The 26,068-nt window shown below is 40.0% G+C and overlaps 1 protein-coding gene across 2 annotated transcripts in view; it reads right to left on the bottom strand.

Annotated features, from left to right (window-relative positions):
- Window positions 1-26,068, bottom strand: part of ELAVL4 (ELAV like RNA binding protein 4) — an 85,898-nt gene that overhangs the window by 35,208 nt on the left and 24,622 nt on the right. For both annotated transcript variants that reach the window (XM_057744671.1, XM_057744676.1), the window contains exon 2: window positions 14,098-14,338. In XM_057744671.1, coding sequence (XP_057600654.1) covers window positions 14,098-14,338 — 241 coding nt within the window. The remainder of the gene's footprint in view (window positions 1-14,097; window positions 14,339-26,068) is intronic.

The raw sequence follows: 26,068 nt of genomic DNA, 5'->3' as shown, positions 1-26,068 counted from the left end.
CACATATTTAAATATTTTAAAACAAGGGCCAAAACAAAAAGAGAAGGAATCTGGCAAACTCCCAGCTAGCCAGAGAAATGAACTAGAATTCTTAATTCTTGGTTGGCTTACTCTCACATGAAACAGAGGTCTCAATACCAGACAGACAAGACTTTCCCCCTAGAATGGATGTGAACCAACAAGTGATTCCAGAAATGCAGCTGATGTCAGACAAGGGTTTAGCAACAAAGGAAGAAGAGGTAGAAAAAGTTATCAGGTTAATACTAATTACATACACTGTAATCAGCCTTTGGGCAAAATGAGATTGTCTATGGGTGAGACATCTGTGGGTGAAAGGAACTGCTATATTCAGGCACTAAGACAATGGCTTCCAAAACTCCCACCAGGCACTATTCTTATAAAGGGCAGCTGGAGGCTCTTGATATCATGTTGGGATTTAAATTAATTGAGATAAGTTATGTGAGAGGGCTTGGCACAAGGGAAATGCTTCATAAATATTAACTGAATATAAATCTATTAAAATTGCCTTTATTTGAAGTAAAAGAAAATTCATGGCTCTTAATGAAGGATATGAGATAAATAACTTTGTGCAGAGATGAGTCAGTATGTCAAATGTGAGTTGGAGAAGAAGTTTGTCTGAGAACCTTTGCCAGTGTGTCTTTCCTGAACTAAGGGTCTGTGGTTCTCTGGCCTTGGACTTACCACTAACAGCTGTATGGAATTCCCCGTCCCTATCATCAAGGAGTTCACTGACAGTAAAATACCATCAGGAAGCTCATGACCGTGGTCTGAAAGCTCAGTTTGGCTCCAACAAATGTGAAAAAAGAAAGACATTCCCTAGATGCATGAAAAAGGAAAGAAATAAGAAGGAAAAGTGTATTTCCCCTTTTCTTCACCATTCAGTTTACAGGTAAGAAATAAGACAACATAAAGAAATCAAAACCCAAGAACAAAAGAACTCACACAGAAATGGGTCTGTAGAGTAAGAATGGAGGAGGGAAGCCATCTTCTTTTGTTATTTTTTTTTTAAAAGCTAAGGGCTTCTTGGGGAAAAGTTGCACCATGCAAGTGTGACCAGCCTCATTACACTGAGTCAAATACCTGGGAGAAGTGAAGATGAAGGAGTGCCTGGGATGTACGTGAAAACTACCAAGTATAAACACCTTCTAATGGCTCAGCTCTTTTGGGCAATGGAAAAAGAAATGTTACCCTGACAGTCAGGAGACCAAACGAACCCATAATTTAAATAATTTCCAGAACATACTCAATAATTTTCAACAAAAATGCCTAGTATGTGACGTGACTGTGCTGGGTGCTAGAGAGATGGACCCATATGACATCATTTTCTGTTCCTCTTGGGAATCAGTAACACTTTCCTGGGACACCAAGGCCTCCACTTGCCCATCCACATGCAGTGGATGACCCCACCTCTTTCTAAACAAAAGAAACGAAGTCATCAGGTAGTAACTGGCTCAAACTCTCTCCCCTACCCAAAAACTTATCCCTAATGGAGCTCCATTTCTCCCTCCTGGCTAAGAATATACAGCCCACAAGATGCTACAGAAGAAAACCTTCTTTGGGTAATGCTCCTTATTATATACCATTCTTTTTAAGATTTATAACACACATTAGCACAGACGCAGAGAAGTAGTGATAAAAAGAAACATCTAACTTGGTTTACTTCAGTTTCCCAAACTTGTGCGGTCACATAACCTATTTTTAAAAACACATTACCTGTTAAACACCTTTGGGAAAGACTTTTAGATGGGATTCCCAAATCAACATTACTCTTTCAAACAGGACTGAATACTGTCTCAAGATATAATTACCCTAAGGTTGGGGGTGTGGACCCCAACTCTGAGCTATAGTTTCTAAGATACCAGAGGGGCCAGCAGAAAACAAGGAGACCAAGCCAGAGAATACTTCTAAGGTCTCTTTTCACTGTGATAGTCCATGATTCTGTTTCTCAGAAGATATCACACAGACTTGCTTCTGGGATAATCTAGACATAGGACAGAAATGCACAGTGGGGAGGGGGTCAGACATCTGTGCATATATTTTCATGTTAGTACACATTGTACAAGTCTGGTTCTAGTTCACTATGTATCAGTAGTCAGCATGCAACGAACTCAAGGAGTTTCACTAGGAGAACCAAAGATCCAGGGGGAAAACAAAACACAATTGTGTGTGGCTATATGGACCCCAAGCAGGAACACACACTTCTAGGTACACACATGCAGGCACACACGTGAACAGTATCTGTACTTAACTAACTAGGCCTACGAACCTGGGAGGCAGTATAGTATTGTAGGTAAAAATAGAGATTTTGGAGTCAAACAAACATGGGTTCAACTTTGCTCTGCCACTTAGAAGCTGCATGACCTAGGGCAAGTTACTTAAGCTTTCTGAGTCTGTTTCCTCACCTGTTAAATAGGGCAAATAATACCTACACCTCACAGAACTGATGTGAGAATTATATATGTCAGGTGCTGTTCTGAGTGTTTTACATATACTGATGCTCACAATAATCCTGTCAATATCCCTATTTTACAAATGAGAAAACCGAGGCACAGAGAGAGTAAACATTTTCCTGTTATACAGCTAGTAAGTGGTGAGGTTGGGATGCAAACACAGGCAGCTAGCTCTTAATCACTAGGCTCTCCTGCCTTGCACAATCCTGGATTATAGTAGGTCCATGATATTCCCCTGGAAGACACAGACACACATACACAAATATATAAACACCCTACACCTCCTCTTCCTCTCTGGCTTTTCAAATCTGCTGTTTTTGTCATTAGTTTATTATACGATGCAGTTCAAGTGGGCAGCATGCAGATACCAGCTTCCCAAACACAAGGATCCTGTGTGGCTGCTCAAGGAACAGAAGAACAGATTCAACCCTGAGAAATGTTAGTTCATTCTGAACGATGACTCACAGCCGCTATTTTCACAAACAGCCTGCTAATTAAACTTTCTTATGAACTCTGCTAACCAATTTTTCCAATGCATGGAGAAAAATCATTCATTATAGACCGGAATCCAAAATCTAATATTAAAGCACAAGTAGGATCTGTGGCATTGTAATTTGATCAGCTTGAGCATTAATAACAGTTACACACTGATGTCTGAGAGAGGTAATCAGCTTTTGTTGAGATCTACGTAGATAACTGAACAAAACATCTGGAAGGCAGACTAGAAAGCAAAGCTAGCTTATCACAGGGGTTTTAGTATTTACCCTCAGAAATCCCCTGCTTACAATGTCCTATCTTCCAGGTGACTACAGTAATAGCCTGAATTGGTGTAGCACTTTAAGGACTTACTGATACATTAGCAGCTCATCTGACATCACGACACACGGTAAGGTGGAAAGAACCAGTGTATCCCCATTTTATGCACAACAACCTGAGGCACTGAATGGCTTGATCCACTGCAAACCCTAGAGCTAGAGTTAGAATGAGAACTTGGTGGATCTTTCCATTTCCTCATGTCGCACATCATCAAAGTGGCCTGATTTTTAAAACAATCTCAGAAACCACCCTGACATTTTCAAATATCAAACTAAAGGCTTTCATTTACAATCTTCCAGAACCACTAAAACTGCGTTAGTAAAGTGCATTATTACTGTAGCTATTTCTGAGGCTTACTGGGATACATCCTACACAGCCACATTCACAATGCAGGATGAAACAGCAGAATGTGGGGAACCCTCTCTGTGAAGTTCTCCTATCCCAATTGGCAGCAGCATGTGGTCAAACAGACACAGGTACACAGACAGCTTGGCCACCTGCCAACTGTGTGACTTCAGGTCAGTCATTTTAAACTCCATGAGCCTTGGTTTCCTCATCTGAAGAATGGGGCCACTGTTACCTTTTGGGGGCAAGGTCAGGATTAAATGAGATAACAAACATAAAGTGACTGGCATCTAGCAGTACTTAATAAATGTAAGTTCCCATTCCATTCTTCTGCCTTCTCCTGCTTGCTCCTTGGAATTATGTACTGAGGCCTGAACTAGGACAGAAATCCACTTTTCCACTCCTCTCCACTCTTCTCCCTTTGTCTATTTGTTGGCCCAGTGGTAGAACCCTTGGAGAGAAGAGGAAAGGAGTTATGAGATAGAAGGGGCTCCTCTCATTCACAGGTTGCTTTAGTTTACAAGTGTCTTTATGTGTCACCTGATTTGAACTCACAAGCACCATCCAAAGAAGGTAGGGTAAGGATTTATCTTTTTATTGTATATTGAGAAAATGGGGGTCCAAGGGAATACAGTGACTTATGCAAGGCCACACCTACATCTATTAAGTGTGTGTGTGTGTGTGGGAGGGGTGGTGGTGTAAGACTCTGATTGACATCTGTCTCACTTCTGGTTAGTCCAATGCACTGCATCTGGTATTTTTGACAAGGAAGTTCGTGTATGTGTGTGTGTGTGTGTGTGTGTGTGTGTGTGTGTGCTGGGGAGTGTAGACCTCTTGGGTAGTACTCATTTGTCTTGTACTTAAAGGTTGGTCTGTCTCATTGGGAAGTCTCCACTGACTGGTGAGGGGCACTGGGAAGAGAAAAGACAGCTGAGGACTAGTTGCAGTTTCCAGGGTCAGCACCAGGAAGTGAGAGTGACATTCATTTTTCCTGTTTGTTGTCCAGCTCTGGGTCCTGGACAGTGGGGAACCTGCTAGAACTCAGTTCAGGAACCCTCACCAGGAAGATGGAAGCAGAGGACTGATGTTCCTGTGTGCCCAGCCTTGGGGGGTGAGGAAAGGGAAGACTGCGGAGACTCAGAAACCACTGATACCTCAGTTCAGGGCAGCAGGCAAGGAATCCTGCTTGAGGACACCTCCTTTGGCACACTGTCTGCACCTATGTTAATGAATACAGGGACTCCACTCAGGCTACTTCTCTGTGTGGCTGCCTGCCCTGGCCATAAGAAACAGGTCGATCAATCCAACGCGGATTCAATTTGAGAAAAGGAAAACTCTATGTATGTGATTTCAGGCTTCATATCCCATCCTGTAGTATAGCTGGCAATGGTCTCCATGACCAGAGGCTCTAGTGAGTGTGGTGGGAGGCCGGGCCGGGCTGCTCCTGGTTACCACTTAAGAATTAGATCAAGGTTGTCACCATCCGTATTTCCTTGATGTAAAGAAAACTCAGACTAGGGGGCCAGGTGGTCTGTTACTTCTCAGACAAGTCACCTAGCCACATATAATTTACGAATTTTCTCTCTCATCTCCTTTTACCATTCTACACCTATTTCCTTTCTACCTTGTCTTTTTAAAAAATCTATGGCTATTTTAATTTTAGCTCTTTTCCATCTCATAAGCCAATTCAAATCTTTTTTGGATCAAATGGCATATAAATAAATAAGAAGGCAGAAAGAGGAGACAGGACAGGAAACAAGCAAAGAAAAGAAAAAAGAAAGGAAGAGAAAGGAAAATAAGAAGCCAAATACTTCTTCTTGGGGGTGCACTGGTCTTATCTGTAAAGTAGGTATAGACATTGCCTACATTGGCTATTTTAGTAGGGTCAGAGCAAGTACTGAATATAAAAACCTTTGAAATAAACATTAAAGGCAAACATAAGGGATTATTTAGTATATATTTTAGGCTCATACTACCAATAAAATGATTTAATCTGACTTAAGATGTTTGTGATGAGAAATTCTATTAGCAGCCATAGGCGTTAGAATAATTACCCTAATTAGCTGTATCCACTTAGTGTAGCTGGGGCCTTTTGCCACCAGACATCCAACGACAAAACCAGGGCCAAACAGAAAACCAAACTTATAAATCAGCAAGAAATTGAAGTAGGTGGAAAGAGAGTCACTGAGAGAACATGGCCCTGACCTCAGCAAGAAAAACAATGATTCTCAAATCACAGACACCACGGGAAGTATGCAAGTTGTCCACCTCCTGTGTTAGGTCAGGCTGTTTATTAGCAAAGTAAAAGGAACCCAGACTTCGGAGTCTGACAGACTTGGGTTCAAACCACAGCTCCAGAACTTATTAGCTGTGACCTTGGATAAATTACTTAACCTCTCTGAACTTATTTCATCAACACAAAGGGGGTACTAACTTTACCTCACAGAGTAGTCCTGACTGTTCTACTCACTATCCTGTGACTATGTCTCTGAAACTTGGCTCAGCTGCTTTCTCTGTGTGTACTAGTCTCCTGTAATCTACTCTCTACCAAGTTCAAGGCTCATTCCTGTTTGACACGTGTTCTGAGAACCCCAGCCCACAGTGATCTCTTTCTCCTCTGAACACCCATAGATGATGTTTTCTTCATCTTCATTCAGCAGAGGCAGGTAAGGTAATAGAAAGACTGTAGGCTTTGCATTCTCCGAGCTAACTGATTCTGTCTTGGCTTTCTTATCTGTAAAATGGGGACAATACCACGAACCATGCATAACTGGTCCAAAGCTTCAATGAGATGGCATATACGGCATGCCTAGCACTGTAGCTGACACAAAGTAGGCATCCCATCAAACCTCCAACTTCATTGTTCTGTAATGAATCCTTTTGTGCTGTCTTTCCAATGAAATTAACAGCTAGGGTCAGGAAAGTTGAGTTTGGGCTTTGGAGAGGAACAAAACAATCCCCCTCCCCCCCCCCCCAAACATCAAAGGTGGCACCACCTTTATGCATCATAAGCAGGGTCCCAGCCCCTCCCAGACCTGCAAGCTGCTGTAGGGCCCTGTAATTTGTCCTGGCTTCCCCTACTCTCTGGCCCTGCTAACAGCAACATGTGGGCACAAACTATGTCTTACCCTCTTTAGATTCCTCACAGAAACTGATACAGAACTGAAGAGAAAGAAAGAAAATAACATTTATTTGGTCTGAGGGAGCAGACACTAGATAAATATAGTTGGCTGACTGAAAATGTTTTACAAATGTAAAAGCCTTATACAAATATACGGTCTCCATCTGAATTTATCTTCTCTCCAAGCTAGAAATATCTTCTCCCATCAAAGCTCAATTTGGGACTATAGAAGAAACAGAAAGGCAACTTGAAGATCTTTAGTTCTGACAAGGAATAAAAGACAGATAACAGTGTTCATCAGTTAAGAGCAGTAAGGGAAATGTGGAATGGGGGCAGGGTGGGGGCAGAGTGAAAAAAGAAATCACCACTACCACAGCTCACAGAAGACAAGAAAAAAAATGAATTTCCCATTAACACATTTCAGAAAGCACTTTCCTCCTACCCTGAAGCTGATGAATTACATTTTTAGATAATGTGTGGAAATTTCAGTTTGACATTACCTTCCTGCTTAGTTCCTAGTCTCAATCAACCAGGTCATTCTACAGAGAAGCGGGGAGTGAGTAAGTGAGTGTGTGTGCGGGGCGGGGGGGAGAGGAATGTGTGTATATATGATGGGGGGAAGCGGGGTGGTTAGTGAACAGGGAATTGGTCTTACGAACCAAACAGTTAGCTAAAGTACAGAAATAGAAAATCCTTAAAATATCCAGTCCTGATTCACATCCTAGGTAAAAATCCTTTGAGACATCTCTCTTGGGATGTGAGAATACTTCCCTATGGTTATCTGAGTTCGGAAGCAGGGCAGAACCGGCTGGTTTGGAAGAGAAGATGAAGGGAAAGATAGCCAGGGGGCAAAAGGAAACCATACCTGGTCTATAATCCTGACTAATGCCGTCCTGGGGAAAAAAATGTGTTGAAAGAAACAGACTATACCTGCCCAAACCCTAAACCTTATAGCTCCACTCAATTGCCAACGTGTCCTAATTAGAAAGGATGGGAGGTCTCTGATTGCCCTTGATGGGTGTGTAAGAGGAAAAATGATGATATGGTTTACTGTTTGCATTTAACGTCCTGATGTTCTCTAAGTTCCCTTCAATAAGGAAAACTCCTATTGTCCTGTTTTGTAACCCCATTAGTCTGCCAAATCTTCTCCATACCTAAAAATTTTCCATTCACCCCCAGTAATAATCAACCACCCTCCCCAAGTCAACAACTCAAAATTCTTTTAGTCTTCTTTGTGGAATGTGTATAAAATGACTGCAGGGAGGTGATAAATAAAATAACAGGTGCAAATCTGCTTGACTTTCCTCTGAACTCAGGAGGTACATTGTACTGTACCAAGTATATTTTCAAAATCAGCAGCAAAATATGCTGATGAATGCTACTATTTCCTCTATCCTTCCCATCACTAGGGAATATCCCTCTGATATGCATGTAGAAAAGTTCATTTAGCTAATCAATATCTTGGGATTTTCTTGGATATGCATAATTGAGGCTGGGTTTTAAGTGTGCTTAAACTTAAGGCAGCATCCATTTCAATACGGTGCTTACAAGATAAAGAAAAGGAGAACACAGTGAGGGGTATTTTGTGAAAAGAGAATCTCAAGGTAAAGACACTCTAAGTCTACTCTTCCTTGCTCAGGTAAGCAGTGAGCTGCTTAATTTAAAAACTCTGATATTTATTTATTTTAATGCATAGCATGCTATTTTCCAAAACCAAAGATTTTGAACTCTAATTATATTGTCCTTGTACTAAAAGTTTTCATTCCCTAGGTAATATAAGCTGAATTGGTTTGTAAAGGGGAAACAAACGTCAGTTTAGTGTTTTTAGGGAACTTGCCAGAGATAAACTCTAATGGGACAACTCGCAATTAGTCAGACAGCCAAGACTTCAAGTCCCAGCTCTCCTACTTGGAAGCTAAGTCACCTTGGGCAAATGACTCAATTGCTCCTAAGTACAAGTTTCTTCAACTGTAAAATGACTGTCTTGTGGATTACATGAAACTCCATTTACTGATCTCAGCACAATGCTTAGCACATAGAAAGTACTCAATAAACACTGGCTATGATTATGAATCTCCAAGAAGTCCCAAGTCACTATTTAAATGAGCATCTATATTTAAAGCTTTTAATATAGTGCCCAGAACACACAGAAGGCACACAAAAACATACAAAAACTGCTGCTATTATTTTTCTTTTTCTTTGCTGGGTGCTGTCAGAAATTATACCAATAAACTTACCCTAGGGCTGAATTCAGATTTCAGGAGTGAATTCAAAGCACTTTCATATTGTAGGATTTTTTTCAGAGCCTTTTATTGTTTATAAAGTTATCTTAGAAGCAAAACAATTAAATTCCCAAGGTGTCCCTATTAGTCCAGTTACTTGTAAGTATGTGAGGTAACATATGGTAACGCGCAACCCTCACTCTCCTCTCCCTCTTCAACCCAAGAGACTGTATTCCATGTAATGCCTCTTGGCCTTGATGCTCTAACAGACGCAGTCCCCCTCCCATTCCACCCCCTCACTGCTGTAGTCCACACTCCACATCTTACCTCCTGAGAGGGACACACAGGGTTGTTAGCACTTTCACAAATCCGAGAAAGAACAGAAGTTACCCAATGTCACTGAATCAAAACTAAGTTGGTTCCTTTAATTAGAGATGTGATTCTACAGACAAAGGCTGAGGCAAAGAATTCACCCTGATGTCTCCAGTAGCGAAGCATCTTTTTTGCCTTACTCTGCTCTTTCCACTGAATGATAATATTAATTAAGCCAAAGACGTGTCATAAAGGAAGGAATGAAGAGATGGATTAGGGGTGGGGTTTAGGAAATGTTGTCTTTGTCCGTTGGGGTGCAACTCTAACTGACTTAATGTTTTTGTATGTTTAACTTCGCTTGGCAACACTGCTTTAATGTAAGACTACTGCTTCCAAAGAGGCACATCCCAGCTCTACTTCCTTTGTCCAAAGCACAGAGGAATAAAAGAGGCTTTTGTTCTTAAACAGGAATTTTAGCTCCATTCCTTTCCTTTTTTTCCCTCTACCTAAATCCTAACTCCATCTTTTAACCACCCCTCTCCAATAACTCCAGCTAGCACAGACCTCACCCTTTCTCAACCATCCACAGCTCATATAATCTATTCCATATACTGGTCCCTCCATACATTCAGTTTTATAATCCATAACGTTCAGTTTGGAGCAACCTGTCCTCAAACCCCCCGCTTCAGAGCTCTCATTTGCCTGAAATGGACAGAAAACTACTCTTCAAAACTATAATGCATGGGCACATGGATAGTGACATCAAGTAAAAATATAATTCTGTTTTTATCACAATGATGCAAATAATCGCACAATCTAGACAGGCAGATCAAAACTATTTGTTGTTGTACACTGACTTATTTCTGGGGATTTTTCTTTGTTACTTCCCCCCTCCTTCCTCTATTCCTTTTGGAGAGGGGTGATAACAAGAGAGACAATTATAAAAATACAGTTTAGCATTCCAGCTGTGCTGGCTTTAAGACATATCCTGAGCCACCTAACTCTATTCTGGTTCAGCCATATGTTTCCTCCCCTAAAATACTGATCATCTAGGAACCTGGATTCAGAAATGCAATCTCAAAGCTTGAAAAACAAAGAGGCAACAAAATAAAAAAAATAAGAAACTAATTCAATTATCTGCAGTCCACAGGAATAACAGAATTTTTACTAAGGGTTTGATGTTCTTTGTCTGAGTTCCCTGGTTGTATGAATCCTTGCGGGCCACATGCCATTTTCCTTCCTCTCCAGCAGCAGAGGCTGCAGGTGGATGGAGGAGAAAAATAAAGGACATAGCTTCCAGAGCCTCCTCGTGTTCACAGCTGTACACAAAAGCAACTTGAGACACATGTTTTCTCTCCCTGGTACCTAGATTATCTTGATAAGTGTCCTTTCCCAATTGGAAAAAGAAAATCTAATATCTCTGAGAAGATAAGTAACAGAGATGTCCAAAAACACTGTAAGGGAATCTTAAACCTGGCACTTTCAGTGAATTTGTCTCTCCACTGAAGGCTGAGTTACATCCCCAGAGGATGATAAATATTGTTATCTTTGCCTCCCGTTATACACAGGAGTCTTGTTTTAAGACACGGTGCGTTAGGTAGACTTTGCAGAGTGCGGCCAGCAACTGCTACTCAGAGGAACACAATGTTTCATTGAGTTATGGGGTGAGGGTTAGCAGAGATCTTCAGGTAACACAGGCAGGGGCACCTTGCACATGCTTCCACAGAAGATCACGCTTTTGGAAACTGGGGGTGAATCCCGATTCTACCACCTGCTAATAACTGTGCTGCCTGGGGAAGTTACTTAACCTCACTAAGCTTCTGTGTTTTCATCTAAGAAAGTGGAGGCTGTTTTCAATGTTAAATGAAATAAGGTATGTTCAGTGCCTAGAAAGTACCTGGCATAGAGTAAGTACTTGATAAATAATAACAAGTACGTCCTCAGTACTACACTTAAGTCCATGCCCAAATTCAAATGGAGAATTTGTTGACAACCCACAGCCAGGAGTGAAGCCATCCTACTAGCAATACCATTAACAATTTCTTTTTCCTTCTTTCCCTCCCTTTCCCTCCCTTCCTCCCTCCCTCCCTCCCTCCCTTCCTTCTCTCTCTCTCTCTCTCTCAATTTCAGAAGCCAGAACCTTCTAAGGGATCTATTACATTCTCTTAGGGAGTGGTTTAGGTTGGAAAATCTTAATCTTGAATTCTTATCTCTTTGCCACTTCCCACCCCTCAAATCCTCCCACTGGATATTTAGAACTCCTTGTAAACTTCACAGGATCGAGATGCATTGAGATCTGTAGGAGGTGTTGGAGGAAAAGAGGGGACTGGGATGTTAAAAATCAGGGCAACAAAAATACCTATGATGTCATTTATCCTGACTTCTGAACCACTAGCAGCAGCCTTCTGACTTGGCTGGTGTGAAACCTCACCTCTCCCAGCCTGTGTTATCACTCAAGCTCAAATGTAGGCCTCAGAGGGTCTTCCATTAGAGCGATCCCCACTCCTTCCCCACCTCCCCTCAGCCCTATCTCTCCCTCCTTCTCTGACTTTTAGCATAGCCAATTAAACCTGAACAACGGGTGGATGGAGGAAATATGCTGCATCTATGGAATGGTACAGCAGGGACCAGTTTCACTGTTAATTTAAAATGCTAGAATTAATTAGGTAGTGTAAATGAAGAATTTAATAAGCACTCTTTACAACCACAAGTTCTACTTTTATTAAACACTGCTACCAAATGAGGGCAAATATCTCTGGTCTCTCTATATTTCCCTGCCTCATTCCCATAAGTTCTCTGCAAATAAAATTCTTTTTTTCCCCCTGAATTAAAAAAAATGCATAATTATAAATTTATGCCTGCATTGTATTTCTGCTTTCAACCCATAAGCTTCTTCTTTAAGCTCAGATGCTACTGTATGTCTCTGCTTGTGCTGGAGAGGGTGCTAAACAAACCAAAGTTGACAATTTTGGTTTTGTATACCAAATTAAAGGCTGTCTTCGAAGCTGTCACTCCTATTCAAATCCACTCAGTGAACTACCAAATTAGCATTCTTTCAGTAAAGGAATCTGCTTGTTTAAACATGTGTCTTTAGAAAACAAGGAACAACACCATGAATCAGTACTTCTGAAAAATCTCACTATAGATCTAAAGGAACTCTTTTGAAAAGGTGATTAATAATATTCACTAATATAGCTGGCGGAGTCTCTATTTAGAAGGTAAGTCTACACCAAAAATACATTTTCTATACAGGAGTGGGAGGAAGAATCATATGGTTAACTGGTTTTAATTTGGTTTGAATTATCATCCTATTACATAAAGATTATTCAGGAATCTAAACACTGGCTTTCTGAGAGCATAGGCAGTTCTGTCAAAGGACGGATGATCCAGGGTTGTGGGATAAGAACACCAAAGCCCTGGCACTATTTGAAGACCTTGATAAAATTTCTCTGCTCTATCCACCCTCCTTGAAACATACTAGCTGTACCTATAATAATAATACCTTCCCACATTACTGAGAGACTGCTATGCAATAGGCATTGTGTTAGGCAGTATATATCCAGTCTCCCATTTAATCCTCACAATAAGTCCTTAGAGATAAGTGTTATTTCCCAATTTTACAGAAGAGGAAATTATATTTGGAGTGTTATGTGACATATTTTTGACAGTTATTTTAGTTTTATGATTTTGCAAAATACTTAATATATATGGGGGGGCAAATTGACAAGTGAATTAGAAGAATCAGAGAATATATATAGTTACATGCACACAAATACACTGGATTCTGTGATTTAAAAATCAAGATAATGTATTTCTGTATTTTAGAATTTCCTGTTTCTTATATAGGCCATCTGCTCTTCAGTTAAACTGTCCAGAGAGAGGGAAACAAAAGTCAACACTCAAAAATGACGAATACTCAAAGCTAAGTGTGAACGATTTTAGGAGGGGAGCATCAGAGAGCAGCAGCTTCACGGCTGTCACAATGTAGTCCAATATGTTTCTAAGAAAACATTCCCACTTCCAGAAAGATTACAAGGAAACTACCCCCATCCCCAGCCCCAAAGGATTATAGCATCAGTATCTGGCAAACACTAGGTCCTCAATGGCCATCAGTTAGAAAAAAATCAGAACCTAAAACTTTCAAGTACTGAAGTAGAGGGTATTGTTTCACTTTCAAGTATAAAGTCTCTGACTTTTCAAAGACTATTTTCACAACAAACAAATAAATTAAATAAAATACCTTCATTAAGCATCTCCCTCCTACTACAGAGTAGTATAACAACAACAGTAATAGTTATTATTCCAGAATAATCTGCTATCCTTAGGGCCTATTTCTCCCAGGGACAACTGGCAGTTGTGACCACAATGGCACCCTTTAAAACACTGTCTCAGACACATGAAAGAATACTGAACACACACAAACCAAATGTTTGAGAGGAAAGGAATAAATAGATAAAAACTACTATAGGGAGGGCAGAGGGCAGAACCGAGAACTAAAGAACAAAGGGTAGGGGTGGCTGATTAAGAATAAAAGAGGATACAGCCAAAGGATTATTGCTCATAAAGTAAAGCTGAGGAAGCTCCAAAATCTTTATCTGCATCCCAGTCCTACCAATCTGCAATATGGTTTCATGTAGTGTACACACGCATATGAGTTTATGACTATGTATCACACCACCCTTGAATGCAGGACACCTGATGCAGACACTCAAAGGCATCACCACACATATGCATTTCTGCTAAGATCTGCGCATCTAATGGAACAACGCAGCTGTGAATCCCAAGCCTAGAATATTGAAGAAGAGCATACCTGTAATTTTGTCTCTCACGAGTTTGCAGGATTCTATTTCACCAATGCTCCCAAAGAGACTCCTGAATTCCTCTTGGGTCATATTCTGGGGTAAATAGTTGACTATGAGGTTGGTTTTGCTGTCATCTGTGGCTGCCCCTGTCTGCATGGGAGAAGGACAGTTTCTATTGTTGCTGGAGGGTCCATTGCTTGTATTGGATGTCGGGCCATTTGACACCTGAGGCTCCATGGTGCTAATTATCTAAATAAAAATAAAAATATTAAGCCTTTTGATATCTCAAAGACACAAAGTCTCTTTCAAGATTTTATTTTATTCTTTGTAAAGAAAGAGAACAAGATAAAGCAGGATGGAGCAAAAGAGACGGGGTTGTGAACACAGCCAATTTAGAAACATGTTTTTAACCAAAATGTTAAACTCCCCTTGCTATTTTTAGGCCAGCCCATAGATTTTGAACACAGACTAGAATGCAGTGGGAACTCTCCCATTATTTTGTTAATGAAAAGCTAATTCCTGTTTTCATTACACAATCACTCTCAGAAATGTATACTTAAGCCACACCAAATTATAATTAAAATGTAAAGTAATAATCATGATTAAAATTATAGTTCCATTAAAGCTGAAAAAGCTAAATATAGAGGGCTACGCTCACAAGATCAAATACAGTACCTGTTTATTAACTATCTCATAATGTAAAATGACATTAAATTAAGTGGGGCTGTTCCATATGGGAAGGGTTTAGATTTTCACTGATGCTTAATACTGATCAAACTCCAGATTTCATGAAGGCATGCTGGGGAGCTACAAAGTTATCTAACGATTTTTCTCCCCAGCCGCTCTGTTACTGTTTCTCCTGGACCTCAAATAAAATTAAAAACTTCAAGGAAAATTCCCTCTAGGTCTCCACTTTAAGTCTAGCACAGCCCTAGGCTGTCCTCTCACACATTACTCAAAAAGGACTTTCTCTGTATTTAAATAGTTAATAAAACAAATATTTCCACGAATGTGTGAACTGTTTGAGGCAGCATGCATGGAAATAAAGAGGTAAGTGTCAGTCTCTACCCACAAGGAGCTTACAGCCCACAGAGGACACAGAAAGCCAATGGCTACAGTAGGACAATGGGCATGTAACCAGAGGAGCAATTAAACCTGCCTACAGGATGGGGGATTCGGGGAAAGTCCCAAGAAGATATTGTTAGAATAAGATTTCACATGAAAAATGGGTTTAAGCTCATGGAGCCAGGTCACGAAGATGCCCTCTGTGGTATGACAAACATGGAGAATCACAAAATACAGAGCCAGAAGGCACCTCAGGGAATCAAATCCAGTTCAAAACTCTCATGTTTGAGATGAATTCCAGAGACATCCAGTGACTTCGTTCTCATTACAGGAAAGTGGGGCAGAGTCCAGGCCTGCACCCAGTTTTCCTGGCCCCAAATGCAGCCCATCAGTCCCACTTTTCCATTCTATCCTAGCACCATCCCTTACTCATCCTTCATGGTGTGTTTTCTGTCTTACGTGAAATAGACCATCATCTCCTTGGAAATGGAATCATGCTCTGCCATGTCCTAGTTGTGTGACCTTGGGTAAGGAGCTTAAACTCTGGGAGCCTCAGTTTCCCTCATTTGAAAGAGGAGAACAATGCAACCTGCCTTGCAAGGTGGTAAGAAGGATCTGGTGACAGGATATATGTAAAGTGCCTAAATAGTGGTGGGAACATAACCACAATCACTGATATTTATTAAAGTCACTCTGCCAATCACCTGATGTGACTTCTCTCACTGACTCCTCTCAAGAAAGCAGTGAGGCATATTCTAACATCCTCTACATTTTATAGACAGGGAAACCAAGGCTTACCAGATATCCGATTACTAGTAGCTTCCATTATTACCATTTGGCTGCTCAGAGAATTTGGGGGAGAGAAGCATGTTTATATAATATACATATAGTAAAGTATACAAATCTAAGGGTACAACTCAAGGAATGTTTACAAAGTGAACGCAACTCACACCCAAGTAACCATCTTTCAGATCACGATACAGAACATGCCCAGCATTCCAGAAGCCTTTCTTTTGTCCCTACCCCCATCATTCATACCACCCCCAAAAGGTAACTACTACTCTGACTTCTAATCCACAGATTTGTTTTATCTGTTTTTGAATTTTATATATATGGAATCACACAGTATGCACTCTTCTATGTCTTTTCACACATTATATCTGGGTGTTATCCATGTTGTGAGATGTAGTGGTAGGCTGTTTCTCTCCACTTGCTGTAGAGAATTCCATTGTATGAAAATATCATGTTTTATTTATCACTTCTACTTTGATGAACATTTGAGTTGTTTCTAGTTTTTAACTATTATAGATAATGCTGCTATGAGCATTATACACATGTCTTTTGGTGAACACACACACACATTTCTGTTGGGAATATTCCTGGGAGTCTGTTTTTTGGGTCATAGGGTGTATTCTGCTTTGATAGGTACTGTCAATAGTTTTTCTAAGTAGATGTACCAACCAACAGTCCCACCAGCAGAGTATGAAAGTTCTAGTTGCTACTCATCCTCATCAACATTCAGAGACCACTTTTTGTTTTGTTTCGTTTTGTTTTTTGCTTATTTTCTCATCTAAAACATAGTGGTATAGAAAAAAAAGGGAATTAGTTTTTAGCCAAGGGAATAGCTGACTTAAAATTCTAGTTCTACTACTTATTAGCTCTGTGATCTTAGGCAGGTTACTTCAATACTCTTGAGCTTCAGTTTCCTCTTTGTAAACTGGAATAACACCTACTGTGCATGGTTATTTATATATACAAAGTGCCTAGAACATAAAGTGGCTAGACGCATCACAACTATTATTCCTCATGGTGCCCTACATAGGTGTGCATTACTCTAATTGTTTCTTCTTCTGATAATCGCAAATGGGAAATGAAACCAAAAGGAAAAAAAGAAGTCTCAAGAGGAGTCAGGGAAATAAGGCAGATTGAGGAAGGTGGGACGCTTCTAAGATTCTTTACCATCACGTAGGTAACATAAGTGGCTCCACTTATCACATTACCAGAACTCTCTTGGCTTCAGGTCAACTGTGGGATTGTGTTAGGCTGGTCCAGACAGCAAAGGTAAAGCAAAGGGCTTCTAAGAGGAATCTTAAATCAAGCTCTCCTCAGCACTGATAGAAAATACACCCAGTAAATCCTATTCAGCTGTTCTGCCCTTGAGGCAAGGGTCCAGGAAAGAATGAGGGCGATGTGCCCAGGGGAGGGGTCATGCTAATGGAGATGATGTTATAGAGCATCATCACAACTCCTGGCTGGGAGGCAGGTTTCTGCTCCGCCAAGCCGTCAGCCTCCTGGGTCTGTGCAGTGCCTCCATTTGCTGTGTCGTCTCACTGCTTCACTGAGTCGTCTCACTGCTTCACTGAGTCAGGTGTCCAGGCAACAAACACAAGGAGCACTGCCAACTCAATGAGGAACTTGAAAAACAAATTTATCCATTTCAGGAGGCTCGGCTGGCAGAACCACAGAGCTGCCCAACTACTACATTATGATTTAGTGGCAAAAAAGCCAGTCCTACTATCTACAGAACACCTTCCCTGCTCCACTTTCTTAGGTTACCCTTCTTACAGCTTGGCTCTTGTACAAACACCTAGTGAATATCCTACACTGAGGCAGATTTTGGGGTGTTAATGATGGACCAAGAAGGATGTAATTCATACCAAAGCATGCTGAGATTCTGTGGGATAGCCATGTTCATTTTTTGTTCACAGGATGCTCGATTCACAGACGTATGTGGTGAAAGCCAGCACTTGTCTCTGTGAACATCTCATGGGTGTCCCTGCACCAGAAAGGCCTAGGAAGTATCAAGTCTGCAGCAAAGAAATTTCAGTTCCCCAGTCAGCTTTCTGGATCTCCTTATGTCCTATGTGGATTTCCGAATTTATGCTGATTCCTGGGGCTGAGCCCTATCTGTATATCAGACAACTGAACAGGGCCCAAACCTCTGAAAAGGAACTATGAGATCCAATGTTCGGTACTAAGCTACTTTAAGCAAACAAACCTGTAAATTAGGTCAAGTCATTTCTTGTCTCATGCATATGGAGCTCTCTTTGCTCTGCACACACACTACACAGTTATCCTTTTGTGGACTCAGAAGGAACTGAGGAAAATACACATATTCATACACACAGAGTTTTCTCAATAAAAACGTACAGCTTCAAAGCTGAGAAACATTTGCAAATGTGTTAATATACATTGTGTAATAAGGCCCCTCACTGGTCTTAATGACGCATCCCAGGATGCAAGACAGGCTTAAAAAAAGAATCAGAATGTAAAATGTCAGAAGCAAATCTGATACACAAGTGAACCAAGAGCATTTTAAAACATGACTTGGAAAATAAGAAAGTTGCCAAGATGTAAATATATTGAATCCAAGAATATGAAACTACAGCATTTTAAGGCTACATGATAGATCTTAAAGAGAGGACACCTGTAATCTCTACTAGGGAAACAGAACAGAGGTAAACATCTGTGTTAGTGGGAAGCATATCCTCCAATAAATTCAGAGGCTGGATTGGCAAACTCAGAATGCTTGCTTCCCTGGGCTAAGGGCTTTGATATTCTAGTTGCACAATTTTCATTGCAAATAAATATATCAGTTACTCAAGTGTGCATATGTACTTTAATGAAGGATTCTGTGTGGGTCTCACAGCCAACTTCGTAGCTGACCAGGTTCCAAACCCCTGACTTGCCTTCCTTCCCTCCTCTGAATCGCAATTAAGAACAGAATTACAGTCAGCATCCAGGATAGAGCATTGAGGAGATTCAGTTGACTTCAAACTCTAATGGTTGTACAAAGCACTGCATTAAATCTTTTATGTTTCCGTGATATATTTTAAGAAACATTACACAGGCAGAAAATTTCAGGGGTAAACTATTAGAGCAGTGCACAATAAGGTAGGCACTCAAATCCTGTCATTGTAAATGTCGATGGTTTGAATGACTAATTACTCACACTCAACGCATTAACCTCACCCCTCCCACTCTCTTTTTTTTTCCTCCTGCAAAATATACAACAAAAGGAAGGGGGAAGGCCTCAGGCATGCAGGCTGGATCATCCCTCAGGGTCGTTTATCTCTGCAGAGGCAGTAGGGGTAAAAAACGGAGGCTGGGCCAGGCTTCTTTCTTTCTCAGGATGCTCCTGAAAAAAGAGCCAACCCTCTCTGCCCCTCATGGCATCTCTGTCACCACAATCCTGGGTCTTTCCCAATGGTCCTAATTAACTGTTCAATCACATCTTTTGTTATTGTCCACCCAAGGTATCTGTTACACTATTTCCTGGACATGCCTGGTTATATGCATGAAAAAAGGATTTATTTCCACACTGGCTAGATCTGGGAATGTTAGATGAATGAGGATGGAGCCCTGGAGTGCCAGGCACTGTGCTAGGTCCTGGGGATACACAGACAACAAAGACAAGGAGCTGGCCTTTCCTGAGTTCACAGTATGGATCATGGATCATGACAGATATCAGAGAACATTAGGGACCGCAGAGCCTCAGGAAACTGAGGACCAGAAAGTAAAGTGACTTGCACAAGGTCACAGTGCTAGTTAGAGGTAGAGATGTGACATTAAGTATAGGCTTACAGACTATCTCACTTGAATACTCTTGAGACAATGTAGACATGGCCATTTAGATGAAAGTTTACCTCTACTTTTTTGGAGGGGGAGAGTGTGAAGGTGGCCATTATCATAGAAATGCACCTGAATACAGGTGTGGAGACATGTCTACCTCCTTGCTTTTCTGAGTAGAGTTCTTTACAGTTCACAAAGAATGGCAACTTGAACTCTGAGCTCCACAGTGCAGAGACCACCTCGGTTTATAATAGTATCTTCTGCATGTAGGACAGGGCCTGAGAATTGGTTAAGTTCTGCATAAAGAACTATCAAATGAATGAAAGTCTTGCAAGTCCAATAGTTTGCTAGATCCTTCTGAAGTACAAGCCAATAATTTTATTAATGTCACCTTCAACTTACATATAACTAGAGGACAGAACTTATTGAGTTCCTATTATATGCCAAGCATACATTTAGGTATTATTTCATATGCAGATTTTAAGAGGCATTCATTCAAGCATCAGGGCTGAAGCTTTGGCTGACATGGACCCTGGAGAGAACCTGGTGAATGCCTTTGCCCTTTCTTCCCAGAAAAATATATATGCACACAACATTTTAGGTACACTAAAGTCAATCCTTTGTCTCAGATTGAAATCTCCCAATTGAGTCTAAGAGTAGCAATATAATCAAAGGGCAGAAACTTTCCTTCCTTCCCAAATCACTCTTTTCATGTAATTTCTTGTCCTCAGAATTTATTAAAACAAATATTTATTGCTGAAGGGTCCACACGTCAGAGGAGACAGTAAGCACGTTTTGTGGCCAGAAAGTCCTTTAAGTGTATTAAGCAAGACCCATTCTAAAATTCTAAAAAGTACTTAAAGCCTCCTTTAATATTTCTTCCATCATCTCATGAATCCCTTAGTGCTCCCTCTGTCCCCCACTCTTCACAAGGCTTTCATGCTCTCAGGCTTGGGGGAAGTCAGGTAAGAGTTATGGGGCTCGTCCTGCTCCTCACAACTGAGGAAATCACTATTCCAGACCCCAGAGAGGCACATCGGGGTCCTACCATAGCCCCCTCACCAATCCTGTCAGTCACACCATACCATGACCTTGCTCCAGTGTTTTCCACAGAAATGGCAGTCTGACAATAAACTGTAAGGTCTTGCATTTATGTATCTTAACCTAGTTTACACTTTCAGTGTTTACTTCACGAGGCAAATAAAAAGTTACAACTTTATATTAGAAGAACATGCATCGATGTAGAACTCCCCACTGACATTCATCATCTGAGAGCCCAGTCTACTCCCATCACGCCACTCTTGGCTGTCCTCAACTTCTGATTTTCTGGGGGAGGGGTGACCTCGATACTCCATCATCAGGCAAAAGGATCAAGAGAAAAGAACCTAAGAAGGTCACAGGAATATGATGTTTCTTATTCAAATACTCTTCCCTTCTACTTTCAGCACCCTCTAAATGTCAGTGTTCCCAGAAACTAGAAAGATGCTAAAGGAATGTACTAATTGCAGACATGTTTCAGGTGTGTACATCTGCGATACACATATGTATTTTACTAAATATTTTAATGAGTATTTAAAGGTGTTTTCTTTTACCATGTTGGAAGGACTTTTGAAAATTTATGTATAAAAGCTCACCCTTATGTAATAGAACAAGCGTTCCCAAGAGCTTGAAGAATAATGTTTACCAAGGGCAGTCACTGAATTGAACCATTAAAGAAATAGATTTAAATTATTCATGAGAACAAAAATAAAAGTCCTAATTCTCTTTGTAGGCATTTCCCACTTAACCCTTATAAAATTCTGACATGCACTGTGTTAGATTCTGGTGGAGCAGCTCAAACTGCTGCATCTCACCCGCTTTTCAAAAGCCTGAAAAACAAATCCCCAAAGTTAGAAAATTACACAGCAGGCTCCGTGTTCCTGAAGACAGATATTATTTTTAGGAATAATTCCTCACTTTGCTTCTTGCTCCTTGAAAGATACTAAAAATGTCCTTACAACCCCCCAATTTCATATTTCTTTAAAGCTTTGCCCATCAGCTCATAAACTTCATACTCTCTCCTCCTTTTCAAGAGGCTTTAATTTGCTCAAGTCCCTTCAGATTAATTTTTTTTCTCAATGCAACACTTTCCTGGTTATGATTCAACTGGGAAGGAGACACATGTTATTAATGGGGCCCAAGAGGAGGGCCTGAGATCTATGATCTGATCACTCTAGGAAAAGAGAACTTGGGAATACATACCCATCCCCTACCAAATCACAGGTGAAGACTTACAAAGACCCCTGCCCAGGGGAATCTGGCTGAAGACTGCACTCATGTCCCCCAAAAGCATTTGTACCAAGTTTCTGTAGATTCTGCTAGAAGGTAACTAGAAAACTCTAGAAAAAAAATTTAATTCCAACTGGGGAAAACATGCTGACAGTTTAATAATACCTTTGGGCAGATGCACAAATAACCTAAAAGACCTATTTTCTCTAGGAAGTTACGTGGTAATAAATTCTCAGCAAATCTTTAAAAAAAAGTGTATTCAATTCAAGACAAGTTTATTGAATGCTATTATAGACCATGGCATTGTTCAAGGAATTGGGGAAACAAAAATAATTTGATCCCTGCCCTTAGAGGGTTCAAGTTGAGAGGATGGGAAAGGAGGGGAAGTAAACAAATAATTAAAATCAATTGTATACACCCCTTTCTTTTAAGCAATTCCCTTTAGACTTTCTCTAACCATTCCCCACTCCCTCACCAAAAGCACCTAAATGAAATTACACACAGACTAGTCACACGCCATTCTGATACTGAACGGACACTCTTGTTTCTGGTCTAAATGCTTACGTCCTAAACAAATGACTGTTTGTAACAATGAGGTAAGCTTGAGGCATGACTCCTTTGAAACAGCATCTTCTTCACTGGAGATGAACACCAGGCATGCCAAAGTATTCTCAGTGGTGGCAGTCAGGGCTTTTAAAAAACCAGCAGCCGCTGGAGAGAATAAGAGGCATTAATACTTAAAATAGCAGGGCCAGCATTTAAATGAAAAGCATAATCAAAATTTAATTTCTCTTAGGCGTTATTCTCAAATTCACAGAAATCCAAGTTTTTAATCTTCTTCCCGAGACACATCACATACATTTCTCCTCCTAAATAAATACTGGCCTCCTTTATATCCTACAGTGTTTCTTTAGGGCTCCAGTTTGGGCCTAAACTTGATATCCTGGTGTGCCCATCTGGGGCAGTCCTGGTAAAATCCTGAGTATTTGATTTTAACAGACTTTTACAGAAAACTCTCCAGAGCTGAGGGATGGCTTGATCATCCAGTTCATTACAAAGACAGGGAAACCTTCAAACCACACCCACCCCCCACCCCCATTCAGTCTTCTTTTCCAAAATGGCCAATAAATAAATACAATCCCAAAATTTCAATGAGTTTTCTTTGTTTGAAAAAGACAAATGTTTTTATTTTAATATAAATTCAATTTCGTGGGCAAGCTCTCAGGCTTCCTGAAAAAATATCAGCTCTAATAAAAAAATCAACTAGAAAACAATTCCTTTCTCATTTTACTCCCTAAGCCCCCAAACTCTGAATGTTTAATGTAGACAAAATAACTGAAATGCCCAATAATAAGCTATGGGTTCCTGTTGGGATGGGAACTAGTTGTGATGGTATATATATTATCTTCCTCTTCCATACAAAGAACATTAATGAGTCACTTGTAAAACTGTCCACAGACTGATTAAGTCTGACTTATCTTCTGATTAAATGCATAAACAATAGCCAGTGGCACGATTCATGTAAACATGAATACTGTATGTTTAAAAAATGCCTGGCTAGTGGCTCTGAGTGTGAGCAAGCTCACCAAGATTCAGCTGTAAAAAGCCATATGTTATTCTGTATCTATATCATGATTTAAAGCATTGGGTCATTTCTATGAATTTAAGTTTTGTGCACACTCAGATTAAATTCTTCAGAAATCCACATAAAAATATTCTTTATTTTTGAAAATTAATACTTGTTTTCTTAACACAGCTGGGGTAGCGATGAGGAGGAGAGCAGAGGGAATTTAGTATCTAGAAAAATCTGCACAGAGCAACCTTCTCTTTGTTAAGAGGAATTGTATAATGCCAATGGCTCTTCTAATTCAAAGGAGAGAGATTATCTGTGGACATTCTGAAGCCAAAGATACTGAGAGAAACAAAACAGTTCTCAGCACCTCAGCGCATGTATAAGTGGCCAATGTATAAATTAGACCCATGGACAATTCACAAGCCTCATATAATATCTATATGTTCATTAGTGAAAAGATCTTGAACGTCAATCTGATGGGGTAGTTTTAAATTTGAAAATTCCTTTATCACACTTGAAATTTTATTTTTAATTTCCTCCTTCATTGACTTCCTTTCTGTTTTTTGTTTTTGTTTTATTTTTTGTTTTTGTATAAGATAGAAACAGTAGAAACAAGGGACCTTCTCCGGGAAAGCAAGTAGGTGTAAGTAAAACTGGACTCAAGCAAACCAGGGCTGGGGAGAATGCAGACCTGGGCTGGAAGAAGTGTGGATTTGAATTATTTGTGGACAAAATGTTTACAGAGAACATAGATAGAAATTCAAAATTTGCAAGTGTCAAGCTTTGAAGTGCAGTGAAATAGTCTCTCTTATCATTATTGGTGGAAATCTAAATTGGCACAACCTTTCTCAACCTTATGTCCACATTCTTGGACCCGATGATCCATTCTGAAGCTTAGAAAAGAATCCAAAATTCCGTAGACCAAAAGTATGCACCATAAGGTACATTGAGAAAAGTGTACCTAGAAGAGTGAAAAAATAGAAACAACTTGAGGGCCCAACAGAGGGAGTGACTAAGTAAGTTATCATATAATTTTATGATACAGTATTCCACAACTGTTAAAATTATGTTTATAATGGGTTTTTATAACATGTAAAAATGTAATCAATGTAGAGAAAAAGGTGAAACGAAAAATTGATTATGTCAATTATATAAACATGCACAGAGTGGGAGGGAAAAATTAAAATGTTAATAATAACTAGTAAGATTATAGGTGATTGCCATACTTGTCTCCATTTCTACTTTCCAAGTTTTTTTTGGCTTTTTTCATTTTACAATGAAAATATAGCACTTTTATAACCTGAAAGGAAGTTATTTTTTAAAAAGAAAGAAAATGTCAAATCCTTCAAACCAGTTCGGAGCCATAGTATTAAAAATGGTTCCATCTCCTTCCCAGAGCTATCCTGCAGGATCTCTCCTTGGCCACACTCTGCTTGTTTCTACCTAGGAGCCTAAATGAATAAAAATTGCATTTCTTGAAACACTCTCTGATTCGGTCTCCCCTTCACCTAAATCACCGAGCATTAGCAAGGTTACAATCTAAGTCTGCCTTATCGCCTGGCAGCAACCTTCATGAGGACAGCAAGGAGAGTGGATGATTTATAAGAAAAGTATTCCCTGCATCAGAGAGTGAAAAGTACTGATCCGTTCTAAAAGCTCCTGCTGACAAACTCTGATATTATGAACATTCTGCACTTGGACAAAAGCTCCCACTTTTCTTAATTACATGGTTTGAGCAGGAGCCTGCTTTCAGGATCTGCCCAATCACACAACAGCCATTTATTTTCCCAACTGCAGCTGCCAAAATTTCCCTGATCTCTGTTCTGTGCTCCATCTTCAAGGACATCTTGTGAATGTATGACGCTGTCAAGCAGCATTCCACGCCATGCTTTTTAAGCTTCTCTCTCTCTCTTTCCTGCATACGGAGATCCTCCTAATACATATTTATAAAAATCGCATGAACAAGAAGCAAAGTGGAGAGGCAAAAAAAAAAAACAAAAAAACAAACAAACCAAAAAACCCGAAAACCCCCAAGTATCAGAATATTTCTGTTTGTTTTGAGGCAAATACTTTATTATGGCAACGAACCACTAATATTCTCTATTATCTATGTGATGGGTTTACTTTTATTTTATGGATGCCACATCCTGTAATTCATTGGGTCCCCTCTTTGTAACATTGCTAGGAAAATGAGTGCCAAACCTGTAGCCCTCTGTGTGTAAAGAAAGAGAACAGGACCTCACTGCAAACTTGATTTTTTTTTAAAGTGCAAACCTTACCCCTGAGTTTATCTTATTTTTAGAATTCTCTTAATTTTCCTCCATCTCAATATCCTCACTGTTCTACTTTTTAAAATCTCCTGCTGTATGTATTATGAATTGCTTCATAACAACAGAGAATTCTGGATTAGAGCAGAGGATAAATAAGTTAATATTTCTGTCTTCACAAACAATCTTCTGTCTTTATCAAAACATGCTTTTAGAATCTCACTAATTCATCTT

The sequence above is a fragment of the Hippopotamus amphibius genome, chromosome 1, assembly GCF_030028045.1.
Source record: "Hippopotamus amphibius kiboko isolate mHipAmp2 chromosome 1, mHipAmp2.hap2, whole genome shotgun sequence".
In the NCBI taxonomy this organism is placed as follows: Eukaryota; Metazoa; Chordata; class Mammalia; order Artiodactyla; family Hippopotamidae; genus Hippopotamus; species Hippopotamus amphibius.
This window is presented reverse-complemented; position numbering and strand designations above follow the sequence as displayed.